General features: G+C 31.3%; 1 protein-coding gene and 1 pseudogene across 2 annotated transcripts in view; one reads left to right on the forward strand and one right to left on the reverse strand.

Moving 5' to 3' along the window:
- LOC136988979 (acetyl-CoA acetyltransferase, mitochondrial-like) overlaps positions 1-19,938 on the reverse strand; it is a 28,330-nt gene extending 8,392 nt beyond the window's left edge. For both annotated transcript variants that reach the window (XM_067286998.1, XM_067287005.1), the window contains exons 1-10: positions 19,819-19,938; positions 19,432-19,468; positions 19,218-19,335; positions 11,100-11,195; positions 10,839-10,939; positions 8,094-8,186; positions 6,497-6,547; positions 5,267-5,368; positions 3,042-3,189; positions 670-783 (exon numbers count right to left, since the gene is read on the reverse strand). In XM_067286998.1, coding sequence (XP_067143099.1) covers positions 670-783; positions 3,042-3,189; positions 5,267-5,368; positions 6,497-6,547; positions 8,094-8,186; positions 10,839-10,939; positions 11,100-11,195; positions 19,218-19,335; positions 19,432-19,443 — 835 coding nt within the window. In that variant the 5' untranslated portion in view covers positions 19,444-19,468; positions 19,819-19,938. The remainder of the gene's footprint in view (positions 1-669; positions 784-3,041; positions 3,190-5,266; positions 5,369-6,496; positions 6,548-8,093; positions 8,187-10,838; positions 10,940-11,099; positions 11,196-19,217; positions 19,336-19,431; positions 19,469-19,818) is intronic.
- LOC136989074 (bumetanide-sensitive sodium-(potassium)-chloride cotransporter-like) lies at positions 8,865-9,822 on the forward strand (annotated as a pseudogene).
- Positions 19,939-24,253: the final 4,315 nt, after the last annotated feature.

Consider the following 24,253-nt stretch of genomic DNA (forward strand, 5'->3'; position numbering starts at 1 on the left):
TGAATTTGTATCACTAATAGTTAATGTTAATTATGTAAGCAATAGTAAATATTTAGTATATTTCTCAAATAAACAATATACAAGGTGTTCCGTAAGCCTGGAAGCGTCAGAGTTAGATTGATCTTGTTTATTCTTTTTACAGGTAAAGCATGGTGTTGAGTAAGGAGGAATGAGTAAGCTATTTTGATGGTAGAGACCTGCAGTAAGCAAGAAGTTGCCAAACAGTTTAACAGGCCATATGCCGATCGCTGTGTGCAATTGATGGGCAGCCTTTTAAACTCTTTAGCAACTTCCTGTTGACTGCAGGTCTGCCATCAAAATAATTTCAATTTATTCCTCCTACTCGGCACTACACTTTACCCACGTTCACGAATCAACATAAACTTCTACAGTTTTAGACTATTGGGACCCTGTATAATTTCTAATTCGGTTACTAGAGTGTAGATATACTTGTATATAGCTTAAAATCTTTGCCGAAGAATAATCTATCAAATTAGAATTTCATTTTACAAATGAAGAGAGAAAACATCATAACTATACTTTTAAAGGACTCCATAAATCTTATTAAAGGAATTCCATAAATCTTATTAAAGAAGTGAATTATTTCAGTTTTAATTTTAAATTTATAAAATAAATCAAACTCTAATATTTTGAACTTCAGTAACTTACCAATAATTTTTGCCAAAGGTTTGATATTTAACTTATCAGCTGCATTTCTTGTCATTAGGACACAAGCGGCTGCACCGTCTGCTAATGAACTAGAATTAGCTGCAGTTACGGTACCTAGGAGAAATTTTAAATAAACATATGATTATGAACTGTGATATTTTGTATAAAATATTAAATGTATGAAACTGTCTCAAAGATGGAAGGACTAGGTGGCAAGGGCTCATACTTCTGAACGGAACTAGAAAAACACTAGTTTGGAACATTTGGGTAAATGTTATCCACTGTAGAGTTTTTGGGGTTAAGCTTAATTGCAACCTCTTTGGTTACGCACACAATCTCAGCAGATGAGATGAAAAATTTAATGCCTTTTCTATGGGAAAATCCTTTTATAAAAATTCTCAAAAATGTAAGCAGATACACCAAAAACTTTTTTGCATTAGAATTCTATTTAACTCTTCTATTAATGTACAGTTCAAACTTTTGAAAGGCAATTACATTAATTTTCCAAATTCCAAACCAAACATTAATAGAAGAATTAAATAGGGTTTTAAAGGAAATAACTGTTTGGATCTATCTACTTCTATTTGAGAATTTTTGTAAAAGGATTTTTCCATAGAAAAAGCATTAAATTTTTAATGCCATCTGCTGGGATTGTGTGCATAACCAGAGAGGTTGCATTAGCCTCAAGGTTTCATAATCTGTTTTTAATAATTTAGAAATATCTAGATGAAAACTTGATAAGATCTTTTATTATTAAAAATTATTGTAAGATGGAAAATAATTCTCAAAATGATGTATTCAAGATAAATTGTAATTAAAGTTTGATAAGAAGCAGAGTTCAATTGTTTACATTATTATATTTGTATATAATAAGATGAATAAAAAGATTAACTGATTAAATATGTAAATGAAATATTTTAAAATAATTTATTATTTCTACCTTAAACATAAAAATATATAAAAAGGCATGTTCCAAAGGTAAGTGATATAAAAATTTTATTAGACTTACATTGAAGGGGATAAAATTTGTAATTTCATATACGATCCTCAGGAAGTCGCACAGTACAGTAGAGCATCGATTATCCGACTTAATTGGGGACTGGGGTTGGTCGGATAACCGAAAAGTATGAAAAAATACATTATTAGTATAGTGTACTAGGCCTGGTTTAAATACTAGCCTCCCTTTCATGGTCGAGCCAGTGCTGCCAGCTAAAACATGCAAAAATTTAACAAAAATAATATTAAAGTAGCCAAGACAACCAAATATTGTAGCGCCACATCACTAGCGGACATTTGAATTTGCCGACTAGAACGCAGTCGGTTAACCGATGTGTCGGTTGATCGAGGGTCGGATAATCGATGCTCTACTGTACTGCCATTACTTTTTCCACTAATCATAGTGGTGCTAGAAATCATCTTGGCAAAATGTTTTTAAATGATGTCTGTAGTTCCATAATGATGACCTTTCACCTTGGATTTCATCTTGGGGAAGTGATTTCATCTTGGGGAAGTGTGAAGTAACACAGAGTCAAGACTGGGCTTTAGAGGAGATTGTGTGTGCTAGATTTTTTTTTTTGGCTAAAATCTCTCAAACTGACAATGCTGCATGAGCATATACTTGAAGGCATTGCAAGACATTCTAATAGAAAGTTCGATTCACTGTCTGTCCGGAAGAAAAACTTCTTAATGGATAATTCCACATATGACTAAGAAATATGGCTGCATTTCAAGGAAATTCTGGCTAATTGTCCACCAATTGTTTTTGTTCCACAGCCATATTTCCTTGGGATGGTTTCATACAATTTTTTTTGCATTTGCAAAACACATGTTAAATTTCTATACATTTCTGAATTTTTATCTAAGTGCATCCGTTCTACAATCATCCTTACGTGCATTTGATGGTCTTTTAAAATCACGTTTCACTTAGTGTCTATGTTTTCGTCATTCTTTGAAATGGTTGGCCTTCCAGAATGACGTTTGTCTTCAACAGTGTTCTGTCTCTTTTTGAAAGCTTGTGCCACTTTGCATCTTCACAAGCATCCATCAAACTTTTAAATATTTCAATAGGAGATTTATTGAGTTTAACAAAATTTAATACTTCCCTCTATTGAAAATGTGATGAGGTTTCCTCAAACCAACCTTGCAAAAATATAATAATTCTGCAGTAATTCAACTGATCACACTAAGATATATACTTCCAGTTAGATGATAACATCTACATAGGGATGTGCAAAAACAATGTGCTACACTGTATAGCCAAACAAGAATTTTGGTACACTTACTTTTGAGACTCACCTTGTATTTATTTTAATAGTTTTTTTGAAGCTTTTAAAAAAAATTTCAAACAAAAAATATTTTATCATCATAATTACCATTATTTTTATCAAAAGCAGGAGGTAGTCTCTTTAATTTTTCAAAATCCACACGTTTGTACTCTTCGTCCTCACTTATGATCACGTCAGGTTTCCCTTTCTTTCCGGGAATTGTAACTGATACAATTTCTTGTTTCATTTCACCTGACTGTTGTAAGATAAAATAAAATATTTAAATTAAGAAACCTAAGAAAAGTATTATTATGGGTAGGCTACTGTAAAAACACCACAGCCCGAGATCACGTGCGAGGAGAGGAGCTGCCATATTAGTATGACAGCTCCTCACGTCATACCAATATGGTTGATTTGACTCTGATGCACCTGTTTTTCTCTAATAATAGAAAGAAAATAATAGTAGTAATAAAAATGCAAATTAAACTACAGAAAATCATTTGCAACAGAACCATTTGAAATGTGTATAAGCTTATGACAGATCATAAAACTGCTAGGAGAAAGCAGATCTGTCCTGTTTCAAGTAATAAAATCAAAACTCCATTAAAAAATCATTAAGAAAATTAAGATATTTTTATTAAAAAAAAGTAAATTCTCAAAATATTTTTGGTCCTATCAATAAAATATATTGCTCGATAAAAAAAATCTGATTTTAATAATTAATATATTTAAATAACTTATAAGTCACTGGATGGTGAGAGATGATGGCCAACACATCTGGAACAGACCAGCCATAGGAAATTTTTGGAGTTATTTGCCTGAATTCAAATGCAGGTGGTAGGCTGATACCTCAACCTCCTCAGTCATTTAGAATCTATATAGATTCATACAAAAAATATTTATGTTTTCTTTCTGTTATATGATTTTAATTTCTCAGCTGTTATAGAATGTAACGGCAAAGTATAGTGATTGGTCAAATTTTGACTCCCTTATTTTTTGCATTTTGAAGACTTGATACTCAGAGCCCAAAAATTTAAAGAAACCACCTACCTTTGTGCATGTCAGCAGAACTATTTTTAATAATACCCATTTATTTATGTAAACTTTTACACATACATAAGATAACAGAGTTCTGTTATAGCTTTTATATAGCGTAACATACTGAAGGCTTATAGAGCGTAACATAATTGATTAGGCTTTATACTAGCAGGTACTGTTTTAACGGGTTCCTAGCCGAGAGAGAGCGCATACATTTTTATGCACAATGCTAAATACCTTGAGTCGAAGCGACTTGATTGAAGTCTTGAGGTCATAAAACATCCCGACGACGCGGTGGAAAGGTTTCAGATAGGTTGGTAGAGTTAGGCTCTTATGGATCCTAGGTTGATGGTACAGTTCACTATCAAATGTTCATTGCTAAGGAGTCTACAGCAAATGATGGTGGAAGGGATTGGCAACAGAACCCAGTTAAACTACACTCACACGAAAAGGAGGTGAATTGGTGAACGCCCCATGTCATCATCAAACCCATTCTCTTATTCTGGGGTCATCCCCCTCACTGTTTGTGCCTTTCTTTTGGCCTTGTTACCATTTTTGACCAATGGTGAATATTTGTAGTTAGTTCCCGATGACACATCGAAAGTGTCACCGAAAAGGACGTGACTCCGGGGTGAAAGATGCAATCTGGTAATTAATTCTCTAGTAATTAAATTGAAATTTTTTTGCTGGGATTTAAACCAATTTAAGAAAATTTTGTTTTTTTCAAAATTTTCATCAGGTCTGGGCTCTCACAATATGGATAAAATGGTTAACAATAGTTGCTGTCTGTTTAAAGACTACAAATAATTGATATAAACTATAATTTTCAATTGAATCCAAAAATTATTTTCAACCCATACAAAATTCACTATTTACTAGTAGTAATTTTTTAAATTTTCCTTGAAAAATAAGTTTGTATTGAATGTGAAATTATTTTTCAAAACTCTATAGCTTCTATGCTTCAATTAAAACAAAATAAAATAGCAGGAAATCTTATGCATATATTTTAATCTAAGCACACTTTTATTAACAGAAGGATAAATATATAATGAATTGCATAGATTCAACTGAATGAATTCAATGATTATGTAAATCACAATTTAGAAAGAAAGTTGTAATGAGGTTTATTACAACATTGAAGCTACAATATAATATTTAAATTAAAATGTAATATGACCTCTTAACAACATTCAGTTTGAATGTCATAGTGAGGTCACATTATATTTTAAATATTAAATATTTAAATTATTTTACTGAAAAGTAAATAAATTTTAAAACCGTTAAATCCTTCTTACTTCAATTGCTTGAGCACTTCTTTTGTAACTGGTTATAGCATATTCATCTTGCTCTTGTCGAGTTATGTTATATTTCTTTGCGACGGCTTCTGCACAGTTTCCCTAAAAATACATTTTATTCTATTAAGAAATATATGTTATGAGGAATTTAACATCATATTATTAAAAATATTTAATATTTCCAATACAAAATTTTCACCATTAGGTTATCATTTATTATTACAGTAGAGCGTCATTTATCCGAAAGCCTTCCAGTTGGACTGCGTCGTGCTGAATCAAACGTTTTTGATACTAGATTAACTTCTAAAAGTATAATTTTTTTGTTTTTATATTTTTCAATATATTTATTTTGTTTGTACAAAATAAATAAATAATTTTTAATGATACAATAGCCTCGATTATTATTATAAAAATTTTCGTTAGGCTTAAAATTGATGAAAATTCAACACGACGCGACACGCAATGGAGAAAAATTTCAACATCGAATAGGTTAATATATTTTTTCGTACATAATCGGTTATCCGAACAACCCCAGTCCCTAATTGATTCGGATAAATCATGCTCTACTGTGTTAAATTTCTGAATTATTTCATGATTATAGTTAAACTGCAAAGCAAATATTAAATTAAATATGAATAAATAATGTTAATGCTGGAGATGTAACCCACATTGAACTGATACCTATATTGGTAACAGTATATCAGAATTCCCTGTATTGAAGTCTGTCTGTTTTACAAACTGATGTCCGATTTTCCTTTTCTCGATAGTCTAAAGATCACGACCATACAAAATATCAGTGTATTGGAATGTTCCTGATATATTGGTAACCTTGACAAACCAACACTCTAATCTTTCATTTGTTGATAGTGACTATAAAAAAAATAAAAGATTGAAACGTCAATTTGTAAAATAAATTGATTTCAATATCAGGAACATTCTGATATGCTGATATATCAGTATTAGTAAGCATATCTAATATAGTTTCATATCTATGAATATGTTGAAAATACATAACAGAGGTTCTTGATGAAAATATACTGTGATTCTAAGTTTGATCTTTACTATAGATCACTATTATTCTGTACTGAATAATTCTTATGAATTTTAAATGGGAGAGAAGCTAACAAATCATTAGAGGATGAAAATTACATTTATTCTTCACTGTAAAATTTAATTAATTTACCTGTTATTCCTTTTATCTTTTATTTATTTAAAATATTAAAAACCTACCATTGAGCCAGCACCATAAGCATCAGTCAAACCATCACTTTCCATTCCATCCTAGAACAACATAATGAAAATTCCTTTAAAAATCAATTACAAAAATAAAAATATAGAAACTATTTTAAAAAAGCTATAAAATCAGTAAGTACAGTATATTAGAAATTTCACACTGAATTTATTTCTAAACTAACTTCTAAAGTTTCATTCTTAGAAACAGATTCTATCCAGTGTTTTTGTAATGTTTTTTAAATATACTAAGTCACAGTATATGTCACGCAACATACCCAAAATGTGCTATGATAGAAAAACTAACCCTGGATTGATCATGAGATACAAATTTGCCTACAAACTTATTTAGTTACTGTGTACAACATAAAACAAGGTTTTCACTCTCTCAGAAACATTATATATAAAAGTAGTTTAGTCTAAAGGAGAGGTCTTGGCTCCAGTGGTATAGAGGTAGTGTGCTTGCTTCTCACCCCCTGATAACAGTTAAAATCCACTGAATCCAGGCATCCAATATGAATAGATGCATATTCCTTAAATCCTCACAGATTTACTGTATTTGTGTTTCTCTGCTTCTTGGACTCTTAGCAAAGTACACTGCAGCTCCCAGGAAAACTGGGGATCGAGGAAGAAATCTGGAAAGTAAGCCTAAGTGTGGACAGTCGGTACAGTTTATTACTTGCAGTTTTCATAATACAACATAGGACAGGTATGGCTAAACTTTTTCAGCCCATGTGTGATATAGCAAGCATACATAGCTTAATTCAATTTCTATTTTTGTTTTTCACTACTTTATTTATCCATTTAATCTAATAAATTTTTAGGGTGATCATTAAACAAATATTTTTACTATTTGTAGTATTTCTTTTTTCTGGTTTTCTATTTAGAAAATAGAAATAAATGATTTAATGATGATAAAAAAAGTGTGTGAAATTAAATTAATTTACTCTTAAATTATTTGAGAGTAAAAAAACTATTATATATAATAAAATAAATTTAATACACCCCAAAAAAATTTACTTAAAATACTATAGAACATTATAGAAATAATAGAGGAAATAGTAGTAGTATATTCTCTTCAAATTCTTTTCGTGGACAAGAAAAAATATACATAGGTGAAACAAAAAGAAAATTTAAAATACATATAAAGGAACGTATCAGAGCAATCAAAGTAAATTATGCAAATTCAGCAGTAGCTGAGAATTAAATGTTAAGATAGGTATGTTACACATTGTTTTTTAGATACTTTATATTGGTATTAGTGTTGTATTAATATTAGACAATAAAGAAAATGTAAGTAATTTTGTCTTATTTTAAATATTATTGTCGGGTGTAATATCATTGTTTTAAAAAGATTTTATACAATTGTTATAGAATGTCGTAAACCTGTTGAAGCGGAGTCTTCAAGCCTGAAACACACAAAGAGTGTATAGATAAAAATGAAGATATTTTATTTTGACTTTTGACTAAGATTTCCTCTCTTTGCTAATTAGAAACTATAACAGTGTAATAAGTCCTATTAATATATTTTCTGGAGTGTGTTGCTTCAATAGTTTAATTAAAAACTGGTAAATATTTCAAATAAACAGTATCATACCTTCAACGTTATACTACCAAATGGAGTATCTCCACGAGGCAAATAATATGGTGCATTCGACATACTTTCCATACCTCCTGCTACAACTATTTCCTACAGTTAAAAGATTAAAATTTTTCCATTTGTATTTTGATTTTATATTATTTCTTAAATTTACAAACAAATTTATAAAAAATAGTTTTTAACAAGTACTCTCTTTTGTTCACTTCTCAATATCAAAATTAACAAAATCAGATTTTGAATCAAGACGTTTATCCAATTGGTAGCCTTCTTACACCTACAGATGCTCAAATAGCTCAGGGATTTGTAGGATGGAATCTTGAGCTTGTAGCAGAAAATTTTATCCCAGGGTTTAGAGACGGTGAAGATTTTTTCTCAGTTTTTGCAGTATTTTTCCCAGCTGCAACAGGTATACTTGCAGGAGCAAACACATCTGGTGATTTAAAAGATCCTCAGAAATCTATACCTAGAGGAACACTTTTAGCATATTACTCACAACAATACCATATTTATTATTTGCTGTAGCAGCTGGATGTACAGTTTATAGAGATGCTAATGGAATAATAGAATTTGTTAATAACAACACTTTACATCTTCTGAGAAACTGCAGTTTAGGAGAAAAGGGAGTGTGCCCTTACGGATTAATTCCATATTATCAAACAATGAAATTAGTTGCTGCTTTTGATCCATTAATATATGCACGTATTTTTGCTGCCACGCTTTCATCAGCATTGAGTAGTTTAGTCAGTGCACCAAAAGTTTTCCATTTTAATGGGATATAAATCAAACTGGCAAGAATGTGAACCTAGTGAAGTACTTGAATATTTTAATGTTATTCATGATGCTTTTGATATGCATATGTCACTTGGAATCTTGAGATTGAAAGAAGGATTAGATTATTCAGAATATGCTGATGCAGAAGAACTTGCAATACCTATTACAAATGATAAAAATTCAAGTTTCCCTGTGCAAATAGGTATTCCTGAAAATACCATTGCAGAAGAAATATATCATGTTTTCAGTTGTCACAAGCTGTAAGTTCAAGAGAATCATCACCACCTTCAACTCCATCAGTACAGAGAATACAGAAGTCAGAAGGAGTGTCTCACAATCCTCTTGGTCAAAGCCCATCTGTTATAAATAATTCTCAATATCTGAAAAGCCCAGTAAAAGATATTCCAAAAGAGGTATTGTCGTCTGCTAATCAGTTCCAATGAAAGCAAAAGAAAGGCACAATAGATGTCTGGTGGTTATATGATGATGGAGGATTAACAATGCTGATTCCTTATTTGCTTATTACACGATCTCAGTGGGGAAGTTGCTAAAGCAAATATTTGAAGCTTACAAGTAAGAAAAATGAATTAGACAGATACAATGCAATATGGCTGTTTTACTTAGTAAACTCAGAATTGATTATTCTGTTGTAACTGTGATACCAGATGTTACAAAATCACCACAAGATTCCAGTAAAAAAGAATTTGAAAACATCATACAAAAGTGGAAACATAATACAGAAAACAAAGATAACTCTCTTATAACAAAAGCAGAATTATTAGCATTGAAAGATAAGAGTAATAGGCATATGTGATTAAGAGAATTACTTCTGCAGCATTCAAACAAAGCATCTTTCATTGTGATGACGCTTCCAATGCCTCATAAGAGTACCTGTTCACCACCTTTGTGTATGGCATGGTTAGAAATGTTAAGGTTCCATTACACTTCTACATGAGCACCATTAGTAGGTTGCAACATAGCACATAGCTGACTAATATTCAATTTCATGTCATACACTTTTCACCATGTCTGTAATGATTGTTTTTCAGAACAACTAATCTAAACTAACTTAGTAATGTCTTGAAGTTGATGTGATTTTTAATGTAGCTCACAAGAAAAAAAACCCAGAAGTGTAATGTCCAGTGATCGGGGAGGCCATGGGATACACTGCCTTCTTTGCCTATCCATCTCTCTAGGAAAGCTTCATTCAACTTGGCATGAATGTCCAAACCTCAATGAAAAGGTTTGGACTCAATGAATTATTCATGCTGGAGTATTAAATGAGGATGCAACTCCTAAAGTTGAAAAAAAGGACATATAAGTCCAACAAATACAAATAAACATATTTAATAAATGTTTTCTGCAAAAAAATAGAGATGCACGATTTTGTAGTGAAGAAACTTACCAATTTTGCACTATCACAAATGTGTTCACACACCATGAGGATTTTCAGATCCCCATATGCAAATACAGTGTCAGTTGACTTTGCCACTTAAAAGGTTCCTTAATCAGAAAACCACTTTAGTTAAGTATCGATTGATTGATATGAAAGAATGAACAATGTAAATTTACTTCATTGGGATTTTTCATTTACTTCAATGGCTAGGACAATTTGTATCTGTAAGCATACTTCAGTTGTCTTTGTAAATTTTCAATGCAGTTGTGTTTGTTATGTGCAATTCTAATAATGCACTTTGACTTGAATTTCCAGGGCTTCACTGGTAGGTTTCATATTGTATAGTATCAGATGACAAAGATGGTCACCTACTGTGAAGCTAGTTGGCAACTGATTTCATCTTATAATTTTGGTTGATTGTATTTATTACAAATACATGATTAATCACTAAAACATAATCACAAAGAGAAGTGAATGCACAAAGTTTCTTAATTTTTATCCATTAAAAAAAATTGTGTCACCTAGGTAACTCAAAAATTTAATTGTAACAGTAAAAAAATTAAGAACAGGAATACCTGTTGATTCAACATTAAAGTTTGACACCCAATACTTATTGCTTTCAATCCAGAGGCACATACTTTATTCACAGTGGTGCAGCATGTCGAAAGAGAAAGGCCTATTTTATAGAGAATAGTATAAAATTTTAATCATAAAAAAAGTAGAGTTAACAAATATTAAGGTTATTTCAAGTGAAGTTATAATAACAAACATTTCAATTACCAGACCAAAATTTTTAAACCTTGTGTAAATAAAGAAAATATAGAAATTCATAATACCTGCACCCAGAGCAGCTTGACGAGCAGGTGCTTGACCACAAGAAGCCTGTAAAACATTTCCCATAAACACTTCTTGAATCAAATCTTTAGAAATTCCTATAATAGTAATAATAATAATAATACAAAAGTGTTTTTATTTCTTAGTAAATACAGCATATCAACTTTTTGTAATCAGTATACAAATTATGAATAAACATTGTCTAAGAATAGAATTATCATAACATTTTGATCATGTATTTAAATTATATATTTAAATATTTAATAAAAAATTTAATTAGATTTTTATATATTGGCATTTTTTTTGCTAATACTTATATATATAAAATCTTTTACACAAATTAAAATTTATAAGAATTTATCAATTTACATATTACGACATAGTTCGTGCTGAATTAATCAATGTACAGTACCTTTAACAATGGATAAAGTAGAATGCTAATACAGTCGACTCCGCATAAGTCGACACCCAGATAACTCGTCACTCGGTTACGTAGTAAATTTTTTGTGGTCCCGGCTGACTTACATAGGCATTAATGTTATTAACCTTAAAAAACTCTGTTTACTCGACATTGTTTAACTCTGACCACGGGATAAAAACAACACACTTTCTGTTTCACACTCTTTAGAATTCTAATAAGTCGACTCCTCCCCCTGAAAAATGAGTTCACACCACACAGCTTATTGTACGGTGTGAACTCATTTTTTCAGGAGGGGAGTCGACTTATCAGACGTCAAAAAAGTGCGAAACAGAAAAAGTATGTTGATTTATCCAGTGGTGACGAATTAAACGATGTCGAGTAAACCAAGTTTGTTAACATTAATAACATTATTGCCTATGTAAGTCAGCTGGGACCACAGAAAATGACTAACCTACGGTGATGAGTTATCCGGGTGTCAACTTATGCAGAGTCGACTGTATTTTCAACCCAGTTAACAGTTGAAAGTAGAATAATTCCATTTTCAACTGTCCATGTGTAAAGATGGCCCACTATAATATTAAAAACATTATTCTTTAAACTTTACTCGCTGTTAAAAATGCATTGATTAATTTAGCTGAATAACCACAGTAGCTAGTTCATCTGTGTAAGTTCTAAGTTAGTAACTGTACATTACATTGTTAATGCCTATCAATTGCTCTAACACCACAATAGAAATCGCAGTACAAATTAACACAAATTTTAACAGATTATAATTATTTTACTGAGTAATGACATCATTCTTCTTGGTTTTTGATATTGGAAACTTAAAATTTATAACAATCAAAATATTTGAAGCAGACTGATGTTAAACCAATTCCACAACAAGGTACAAATCAAAGTAGGCTACAGGGATAAGCTGAAGAAATTCTAAATGATATTCTTTTTTCAAACAGCAGTATGCCTATTAGCTGCAGTTAGTGTGAAAACATAGCAGTAGCCTCAGTTTATGTAATGAGAATGAAAGCATAAATATACTGTACAGGAGCACAGCCAAATAAATCAGATGGGTTTACAGCCACTTGAATTAAACTATACATATGTAAACATATAAAATTTTCAAATGTTACATAGTATTGTTATGTTAATTTACCATGTTAATGTAATTATAATTGTATCTTTGGAACTTTGCATAAGGTTGCTATTGAGAATATATCACACAGGAACACTCCTTTTGATGGAAAAAGTAGATTTTTATTCTATAATTTAGAATGGATATGCATTTTGGGCTCTATGCACCTCTTCAGTCTTTATTTTATTGAAATCATAGAATGTATTAAATTAAATTTAACATGTGTACAAAAGTTTTTAAAATATAATTTCCTAAAATTAATTACAGTGACAGCTGGAATAACCTGTAGAAATAAAAATGTGACAACTGGATGACTCAACTTATTGAATTTGTTTTAGTTAATAATTATTTTATTTGTAATGGTAATTTTTTAGACAATTAGAAGGCATCTTTATGGGCCTTCTTTATGGGTCACTGGTTCAAACATGCTAAATTTTGTATGATAAAAACTGATGACATTATCAAAAACCTTCATGGTGCAATTTTCGCTGTTATTTTGATTGCTTTGTTGTTTATAACATGAAATTAACCGACTCACAATTATGCTTCAATACACCAATATCCAAAATATATACTTTGAAATAGAAAATGAAAATAATGGTAGATTAAACTTTTTAGATATCACAGTTTAAAAATATCATAATTTTATTACTTTTAAAAGAATACATTAAACCATATGACATCAGAAAATTCATCAATTTCTATGCCAGTGCACATATGTACAGGGATGGATCAAATATAAATGGTAATTTTGCTATTCTGCTTAACACACAGTTCCTAGCTAGATGATGTAGAAGGCAGTTGATGTTTGGTTTGTGAGGAGTGGGGGAACTGGCTTGGTTAATGAGCGCACTCAGTTCTGTTGTCAGTACAGCCATGACTGAGCAAAATATACATTCATCTGTTGCATAACACATCATAATGTTTTTAACTAATGAGGGTGTTAAAACCTCGGAAATTTTTAGTCAATTGAAGGCACAGTTTGGGGACAGTACAATGTCTCAGAATTGTGTGTATACGTGGGCCAGAACGTGTCGAAAACGAAGGTCATGATCAACGCCCAAGGATGAGCCTTACGGATGACATCCGTGCCATTCAAGAGCTTATTGAACATGATCGCCGGTTAACTGTTGAAATCTCATCAGAAGTGGGTATCAGCCATGGAAGTGTTCAACCTGTTATCACTGATCATCTTAGCTTCACAAAAATTAGTGCCCAATGGATTCCGAGGTTGTCGACCGGAAATCAAAAACAGGTCAGGTTGGAGATTGCTGAAAGACTTCCGAATCAATTTCGACAAGAAGAGGATTTTTTTAAGTTGTATTATCACATGTGATGAGATCATTACATTCCCAAATTGAAAATGGCAAGTAAAGAGTGGCGAAGGAAAAATGAAGGCTGCCCAGTGAAGGCCAAAACTCATCTCTCAGCTGGAAAAGTTCTTGCAACAATTTTTTTTGACTCAAGGGGAGTTTCACTCATTGATTTTCTTCACAGTCGACAAATAGTGAATGCGGCTTACTACTGTCAGTTGTTACAGTTGGCAAAAGTCACCTATTGAAGCAAAAGACAAGGTATGCCTATCAGAAATGTCATCCTTCTTCATGACAATGCCAGGCCTCACACTGCGTTCTTGACAAAGAATAAATTGGAAGGAATGGGCTGGAAAACCCTCAAACGTCCAGACTTGTCCCCATGGCTATTTTTTGTTCACACCCTTGAAGGAATCACTTGGAGGAAAATGATTCGCAAGCAAGAAGGTCGAGGAGCACGTGTACAATTGGCTCAGAATTTGCTCTCAATCTTTTTATGAAAGAGGAGTATTGAAGCTTCCAAATCATTGGCAAAAGTGTATAGAGCTTGCAAGACAATATGTAGAAAAGGACTAAAGTTTTCACTTGTGTATATTATTAATCAATAAATGTCTAAAAAAAGTTACCATTTATATTTGATCCACCCTCGTATAAAAAAAACATATTCAATATGTACATAAACAAAATTAAATTACTTACAAGCAGGCCCATCTTTACGCGTGGGCCTGCCGGGCCCAGGGACCTCCTAACATTTGAAACCTTGAAAATATGCAAAATTGAATAGAGCAACAAGTAATAAAATTATAAACAGTAAACAATCAAACGATATGTTTGAAAAATTTTATTAAACATAAATATAACAATATGAAACATGTTTTTCTGACAACTTAAATTAAGAAATGAAATTAGAATCAACTTTAGTTAACAATGGACAATGAATCTAAAGTTTTTTTTTCTATTTTTTTTTCCAGCAAAGTCATTAACTAACTCATCAAAATTTAATTTGTTTAATAAATCAAACTCAATATTTATGATTGAAAGATAGTTCAACCGATGTTGCAACATTGTACTTTGGTAATTATGTTTATCGTATTTTAATTTAGAAAAAGAACGTTTCCCAGTGCAATTCGTTATCATAAAACAAATAAATATGGAAACAAATTTCAACATTTGGAAATGTTCAAACTAAAGAATTATTTTTAATTTCCAAATATAAATTAGGTATTGATACCTCACTCAATTTTATTTCTGAAATATGTTTGAAATGTAAACATTCTGTTATCAAACTTGTTACACAAATATCGGCATCGTACATAGTATATCGTAAGGATATTATATAAGCTAGTGTTTCACATGCTTATATAATATCCTTTTTATCTAATTTGTGCAATTCAGTAAGAAGTGTAAAGTAATCACTTATTTTTTGATAAGCGGCTTGTATTTTTTGATAAGTAAATACTGATATTATGAAAAATTTTAACTATCAAATTCGATTCAATTAATCTTAACAAAAAATTTACAAAGTGTTGGTAAGTATACTTCCTGGTTAGGCTACTTATTTTTACCCAAACATTTACATATAGAAGTTTCGAATAAAAATTTGATAATTAAATAAATGTACTGTACATCTACCGTATTTTACGGACTATAAGACGCCATTGACTATAAGACGCAACTTAATTTTTAAGCAATCTTTTAAAAAAATACCTATAAGACGCTACGGACTATAAGACGCACCTGAATTTTGGAGGCAATTTTTCGAAGAAAAAAGTGTGTCTTATAGTCCGTAAAATACGGTAATTAATAGTAGTTCAAAAATTTTATTCAATGAGATAATTGCTTACCGTAATTAATTCTTTCAATTAAATGAAATGTAAAAAATGAAAAATGTTTAGCAGAGAAAGCTAATTGAAAAAAATTTATGAACATTAACCCTCCATTACGAATTCCTTAAGGGGGTCTCTAAGCTTTTATTGGCCCAGGGCCTCGCACGTACCAAAGATGGGCCTGCTTACAAGTGATATTGTAGACCAATACATAGGAATCAAAAATATATATTGCATTTTTTAATTAAATAACTACCCCAACAAAATTATTAACAAATGGCTATGTAATCACACTATAAAACAACAGATGTCTAAAACACAAATAATTTACAAAAAACTATATTATATCTTGATAATTTTTAAAAACATCTAAAAAATATTAACACCATATAATAATATTCTTACCCCACACATAATAAAACAACAATGGAATGAGAAATTTCTTAAAAATCAAAGAATCAATTAATAGTAAAATAAATATATTATTAAATAATTATTTAGTTTACAGCTTCACTTGTACTTGTCAACCAAAATATTATTACATAGGTGAGTTGGATAGAATGTTAAAAATTAGAATAAGAGAGCATGTAAGGGCTGTGAAGTATGATTACGCCAACTTAGCAGTCGCCACGCACTGCAATCATGCCAGTTGTGAGATCTCACTTGACAGCATCAGAATTCTTAAAAAAAAGAAAATTTATTGTTAAAAGAAAATTTTTTGAACATATTGAAGTTATTTAATTAAACAAAATTCATAGAATAAATTTAAATACTGGCATTGTCATCAGTGAGATCTGGCAACCATTAGTACCAAAATAAGAAGAGTCCCTTTTAAGATGTTCTCCTCTCCTCCCTTTTTAATCCACTGTATCAAACAAAGTATCAGGCTCCTGCCACCTTTGCGACTCGCCGGCGTGTCCTAATTGTGGCACAGAAGAAACACCTCATCACTATTGGCTCCACTGCCTAAGTTACAGAGGACCCAGACATACCCTCGGCAAAAACCTATCCATCAATCCCGACCTCACTCATACTTTAACTCCAATCTACTGGCCGACGGCCAATATACTGGTGAACCAACACATTGCAGCCTTGGAAGCGTATATAAGACAAATGGAACGCTTTAGCTAACCACCAGGCGGCAGCACTTCGGAGAAAATAGCCCAGGTGGCTGAAATCTCCAGATGAACCAAACAGACAAGACAAAGTATCAGACTTCCTGATAAACACACAGTGAAACCTTTTACACCTTGTTTTTAACCAGTTTTTATCGGTTTTAAAGATTTTCTACCTTTATTAGTCAATTTTTTTTTTATAAATTTTAACCAAAATAATTTTATTTCTACAGGTATACCCTCTTATTATTTTTTATCATCATTTTATTCTATTTATTTATTTACTTACTTTTTAATTTATTTCAGTTTTACTTATTTTACCCAAAGTTTTAATAATTAGTTATTCCAGCTGTCACTATAATTATTTTTTGGTAATTACATTAAAAAAATTTTTTGTATGTGTATGTTAGATATAATTTGATACATTCTGTAATTTCTTTCATAGTTTTTATTGATATACATAATAAAATAAGGACTGACAAGGAGCATAGAGCCCAAAATGCATATCTGTTCTAAATTATTGAAAATAAGTTACTTTTTCCATCCCTTGTGACTTGTTCTCAATAATAGCTTTTATGCTAAGTTCCGAAGGACTACAACTAATCGAAAGAACAGCGAGCAATCAAATACTATGTATGTATCTTTATTCACAGATATTTAGAATATGAATAAGAAAGGTACTTCTCAGAACAAATAGAAAAAATTTTGCAGGAAAACTCACTTCTAAAAGGCCACTCACCAGGAAAAATGCATGAATGAATGCTTGTCAAGCAATCTTCACAGCATTATTGTTTTACAAATAAATGTGGAAAAAGTTAGCTAACAATATTAATTTTATTTTATTTAATGGTTAGGTCTAATATATTTTTGCTTATGCAATAATATTCAAATAAAACGTGTTGCCATTTTCCTACTATTTGTAGAAACAAAACTGCTTCCTTGAGTTATCTTTAGTCTACTATTGAACTCAAAAATATAATTTTTAATGTTTACAGTATTCATCACAAGACAAACTGGTGCTATTAATCATAATCAGTGACAAATGAGATTATCATTTCTTTAAAGTAGAAATTTAAACTGAAGTAATGCATTATGTTATTCACATACTTCATATGTACTGTGCTTTATTATATTTCAAGGAAAATTGTTTGAACTGATACTGTCTTTCAAGCAATTTTATAAATAAAAATTGTTGGAATATAATAACTGGTAGTTGAGGTAGTAATTTATCTAAAATAAACATTTAGAATCATAAGATCCTTCACAGCTTTTTGTAAGTGACAATACAAAATGTTGTTCCATACACGTAAAAAGATGGTGCCGAACAATTACTATATATACAAGCATTTCAGTGATTGATGTGAAATAATGTTAACTGTAATCCAATGCTGATATCTTTCTTGCCATTTGTAATATTTTATATCGTTTATCAAAATTTTATTTCTGTCACACAGCTATCAACACACTGTTAAAGCTGTGTTATCTCTATATGAATTAAACCAGAAAAGGGAACATAAATACAGAAGTGGTCCTTCAAAATATTGCTTTCCTTATGGCTTTCCTAAACTTGCTTTCTGCAATACTAAATGACTTCTGACAATTAGTGAAAAGTTAAAATAGAAAACATTCAACATTGTCTTAAGAGTGCTTAAAATTAGTATTTTTCTAAGAGACTAGAAGACTTGTGTAGCAATGTTTATAATCAACATGTGGTTATTCATTGAAATATAAGGTATATGAGTGATGAAACATTGTATTCTGTAGAATAGTAGTAAACTGTTTACTAAATAGAAAATGCAATTATAAAATATTTCCTAGCTAGCAGTCAAAAAAGAACTTTTGAAATAGGATCACTTTTTGAGTACATAGGTCAAGAAGATCTAAAAATTGATTTTATAGTAAATATTAGAATAAAACATCACAAAGGATCGTTCTGGACTAACAATTTCTTCTAGTTTATCTTCTTACGGTTTATAATTCTAGAAAAAGTGCCTATGTCATCTGGCAGACAGACTTGTCTTTTCCTTTTGTGTCCATTTTTAGAATTAAACATTTTCCCTTAAAATCCTCTAATTCACGAGGAAAGTATACATCAAATTTTATTAAACATTTACCCTTAAATGTTACTAACAATAGGAATATAGAAAATTAGCTCAATCACATTTGTCAGCATTTAGCATTTCTCAAAGTGTCATTAAGTTTATGAACTGTAAGAAAAACTGTTTATTAACATAAAATTGAAAAAATTATATTATTAAGAACACACTAAAAATATAAATAGTATAGTATACAGAAATATACATTTAATTTGCTTACCTGCCCTTTCAACTGCTGCTTGAATAGCAATAGATCCTAATTTCACAGCTGGAATTGACGATAAACAACCTCTATAACCACCAATAGGTGTTCTGGCAGCAGAAACTAACACAACTTCCTACAGAATTTCATAAATTGAATATAAAATACATAGAAAATGCAAGATTAAGCATTATAATTATTTTTAGTTTATAAGAAAATAAAAATGACCTACATTTATAACCATTTTTATGTCAAATAAATACACTCAACTGAAAAAAAAATTAATTATTATAATTAATTCTGTTGAATATACAACTTTAAAGTGTAGAAAATAATTTAATTAGCAATTAGAATTAATTCTTTTTTATATTTATTAGATACATATATAAAAATATTTTGCTTGCAAAATTCTTAAGTTATTTTAAAATTATGCAAGGTACTTGAACTTGAAAATATCCGAGGTTACGGCAATAAAAAAGAATTTTTTCATTTATTATTTTTAATGACCTATTAATCACAGTCAATAAACAATACTACGAAACAGCTTCTACAAACAAATGGAACTTTAATGTCAGTTAAGAAGAGGAAAATACCTAGACATTGAATTGAATGTACTTACGCCTTTAAGGAAAAACTGGAGTGTCAATCGTGGCGTGATTCGTAAAGGTCATCCGGAAGAGGAACAAGTTACGGGTTATATCAGTGAAAAAAGATCATCACTCGCTGCAACCACGTGACATTAAAAAACTCGCACCACGTGTGTAATGTATGAAAAATAAAATTCAAAAATGACAAGAAAAACTTTTGAAAATTTTAATCAATTAAAACTTATAGAAAAGTAACTCATATCAAATTATAAGTAATAATAATTCTTCTGTTTATTAAATTTTAAGTTAGTTCGTGTTTCTAAATAATTATGAATTGGCAACGTGAATGATTCTATATTCCCACCATCTGGTGGTGAAAAAATATATAATTACTCGTTACTTTTTCGGTGAAATTCTTCTGTTTATTGGCAAATGATGCGAAAAAAATTATGAATTTTTTCATATTAACTACTAATATACTCTCAGACCAAGATATGTCCAACACAATGGGGTTTATAATTTCAAACATTAGTTTCATTTTGACAACAGTTACATTTTTTTTTTTTTTTTTTTTTTGTCTTAGTCCTGTGAGCACTAAGAGGGCTTTTTTAGCAAGCCCACTATGCGGTCGGCGAGTCCCAAAATGGAGCTGCCGTGTGGTGAGGGACCGGCATATACGAATGGACCATCCTGACAAATTCTTGGGAATTTTTCGACTCGTCCGGATTCCGGGTCCCCCAGAGTGATAGGCTGCCAACTAGGCCGTTCGGCCATCCGGCCTCATAGTCGCGATTAGTAGATTAGATTGAAGTACTCTATTCCAAAAACTGTCTAGCGACAAACTCTGCAACCAGGGCGGCTCTATCAGCAACTCGGGCCTGAAGAGTTTATAATGAGAGAGTAAACGTACAAATAGCTGCCACCATGTCGTTTCCAAACTTCTTATTTAGCAGCAGCCACATACTACACTTAGTTGGAAAAATAGAAATAATTTATCACTTGTTTAAATGAAAATTCGGGCAGAAGAAAATAAATGTCGTTTTCGATTTTTTAAATAATTGTTACTATTATTATTTGCTTATTTAATATACTATTTAATAATTTTCGGAATTTGTTTACGATGAACATTTACCTGATGCGATGAGTGAAGGCAAGAGAATGTGGTTTCTATTTTCTCTTGTTTTATTTTGTATGAAGGTTTTGTTTACATGTGCACTAGCTGGTCGATCTGTCGAAGTCTTTTGCGTCCTTTTGTGAAAATTAAAATTAATATAAAAATGAATATTATGATGTTGATTAATGATAATAATAAAAAGATTGTTAATAATTAAAAAATAAAGTTCTTAAAATAAATTGTTCATTCGAACTCATTAAATTTTTATATTTTTAAATTTGTTAATATAGTCTTTTATAAATAATAGTACATATTAATTAACTAATTAGTAATTATATATTTTGGACCTAAAGTTTTTAGAGTTTCATTAAAAAAATTTATTTTCGTTAAAATCTTTCTATAAAATTATGCCTAAATATTACGTAAGATAGGAAAGGAGAGAGGGATCAAAGAAAATGTTACGGTTTCTTACACAGGGGTGGGTGGGGGCGTAGAATGACCAAAATCGCCCTTACGTAATTTATGGACGGCCCCTTTCCAAGGTCAAAAAGGGGACCTCTTTCCCGCCTCTTTTATACTCGTCGGAGATAAATGCTCCTCCACCAATCAGCGTCCGATGTCTCCAGCGCGTCTGGTGAACGTCCGATCTCCGCCAGCCAATCGCCGATCGTAGATTTCAAACAAATGGCGGTTTTCCCAACCGACATTTTCCAACGGATTCTTTCCAACGACTCAGTAATAGTTTTCGGTTTGAATCACTCACGACAAATGGTAAGTGAAATCTTTCATTTATTTTGCGTGGTCACGTAATTTTCCTACCCCTTTTGATCGCGCGGCATCTAACAGATTCCATTTTTTATCTTTAAATTGTAAAATTTTGGCTTCGCTTCAAAAATTATTGTTATATCTTTGTATTCCTTATTTTTTTACTTTTAAACAGTGTAAAATATTTTTTTATTGACACAAGTGCTTTATTTGTGTCGAACTTAATGTAATTTGATACGTAAAACTCAAAAATAAACATATCAAATTTCAACTCCCTGTAATTTATCTCATGTTTCATCGATTACCATCGGGTTTGTTTGAAAATACCGAAGAAATATGGCACTTTCAAGTGACGTCAGTAGAAATTTCGTATTACTGCGAGAAAATTTGTCAATAGACCGCGCTTTACCCTTTACCGCGAAAGTCAAAAAACGTTAATTGTATATGACACTATTTTCAAATGCTTCTTTCTGACTTGTAAATCGACCAATTGACAAAGTTTTTATTGTGTTTTACTCATATGAATGTTGTATTTAAGATTTAACAGATATTTTCTTTATATTTTTACACATGAATTTTATTTTTAATTTTTAATATGATATAGTCGTGTGTTAGGCTTAACTCGATCACCTAATATAAAAATTGACATCGCTCAAAATATTGTTCAATCCATCAAAATTCTTTGTTGATAGTATAGATACAAATATTTTCTGTGCATGAAATGAAGCAACCAAAAAAATAATGTGTGGACCATCAAAATTTCGGCAATTTACGACATGGTGTCGAATTCGTAAATTTATCTATTTATAACTAAAAATATTTTCGAAATTTTATCAAAAAAATGCATTTGCAACGATACCTAAATGAAATTCTTTCGCAAGAAAAAAATTGTACAATTAGCGCAATTTGTATTAGAGATATTAATTTTGAGAATTTTCGTCGCTCTTATTTCTCGCGCGGACAACGCGATTTCTCGCAGCAGTAAAATAAGACATCGCTGAGTTTAATAATAAACTGCAATATCTCGTTTCAAAATCAGGCTAGAATCGATTTTTTTTTTGAAAAAAATAAAATTTTTGGGAGAAAAGAATTGATAGCGAAAAAGATGCTCGCGATCGACAATAGTTATCGCGAATTCGTTTTTTTTCACGATTTTTTGCTACCCCCGTAGTCGCGTGGCAGCTTGTTAGAAGCCGGCGCTTTTTCGAATTTTTTTCTGAGTAAACTTGGACTTGGACAGATAGAGGAGTGTATTACTATTCGCTTATACTCCGGAAGAACAGGAGGATGGTCGCTCAGCGACCGAAGAGTCGGCCTTATAGAAGACGGCCAGTCCGGGAAGACAGAAGAGAGGTCACTGACGCGACTAAAGTCGGCCTTATAGGAGGTGGCCACCGCGAAAAGGGGAGATAGAACTGCCTTCCGGGAGGACTCGGGGGAAGCTGGTCCCTATTCAGGCGTCATTGGCAAGGAGGAAAACCCGGAAAACTCCCGCTGCCAGCTTGTCCGAGTGAGGCGTGAACCCCCGATCGAACGAACTCCGGTGTTTAGGGTCAGGTCATCGCCATTCTGAGCGGAGACGGAGTCCACTCGGCCACCGGTGGGCGCCGAGTTTACTCGGAAATGAACTCGGCGCCCACCGGGTAAACTCGGAATAATAACGTTATTTATTGCATTTTTCGCAGTTCGAAAAGATTGCAAAACTTAAATTTTTTGAAAAATTTTAGAAAAAATGCGACAAAAAAATCCACCAGAGGGCGTCTCACAAAGCCCAGGCGATCATAGAGGGAATATCGAAAACCAAAAAAAAAAAAAAAAAAACAGAAATACTATAAATAGTAAAAATATTTGTTTAATGATTACCCTAAAAATTTATTAGATGAAATGCATAAATAAAGTAATGAAAAGCGAAAATAGAAATTAAATTAAGCTATGTATGCTTACTATATCGTAAATGGGCTGAAAAAGTTTAGCCATACCTGTCCTATGTTGTATTATGAAAACTGCAAGTAATAAACTGTACCGACTGTCTACACTTAGGCTTACTTTCCAGATTTCTTCCTCAATCCCCAGTTTTCCTGGGAGCTGCAGTGTACTTTGCTAAGAGTCCAAGAAACAGAGAAACACAAATACAGTAAATCTGTGAGGATTTAAGGAATACGCATCTATTCATATTGGATGCTTGGATTCAGTGGACTTTAACTATTATCAGAGGCAAGCACACTATACCACTGGAGCCAAGACCTCTCCTTTAGACTAAACTAACTTTATATATAATGTTTCTGAAAGAGTGAAAACCTTGTTTTATGTTGTACACAGTAACTAAATAATGTTGTAAGCAAATTTGTATTTCATGATCATTTCAGGGTTAGTTTTTCCATCATAGCACACTTTGGGTATGTCGTGTGATATATGCTGCAACCCAGTACAGTATATTTAAAAAACAATACAAAAACATTGGATAGAATTTGTTTTTAAGAATTAAACTTTAGAAATAAATTCAGAGTGAAATTTTCTAATATACTGTAGTTACTGATTTTGCAGCTTTTTTAAAATAGTTTCTATATTTTTATTTTTTATCATGAAAA

This window comes from Centruroides vittatus, unplaced genomic scaffold (assembly GCF_030686945.1).
Source record: "Centruroides vittatus isolate TY-2023 unplaced genomic scaffold, ASM3068694v2 contig_1276, whole genome shotgun sequence".
Lineage (NCBI taxonomy): Eukaryota > Metazoa > Arthropoda > Arachnida > Scorpiones > Buthidae > Centruroides > Centruroides vittatus.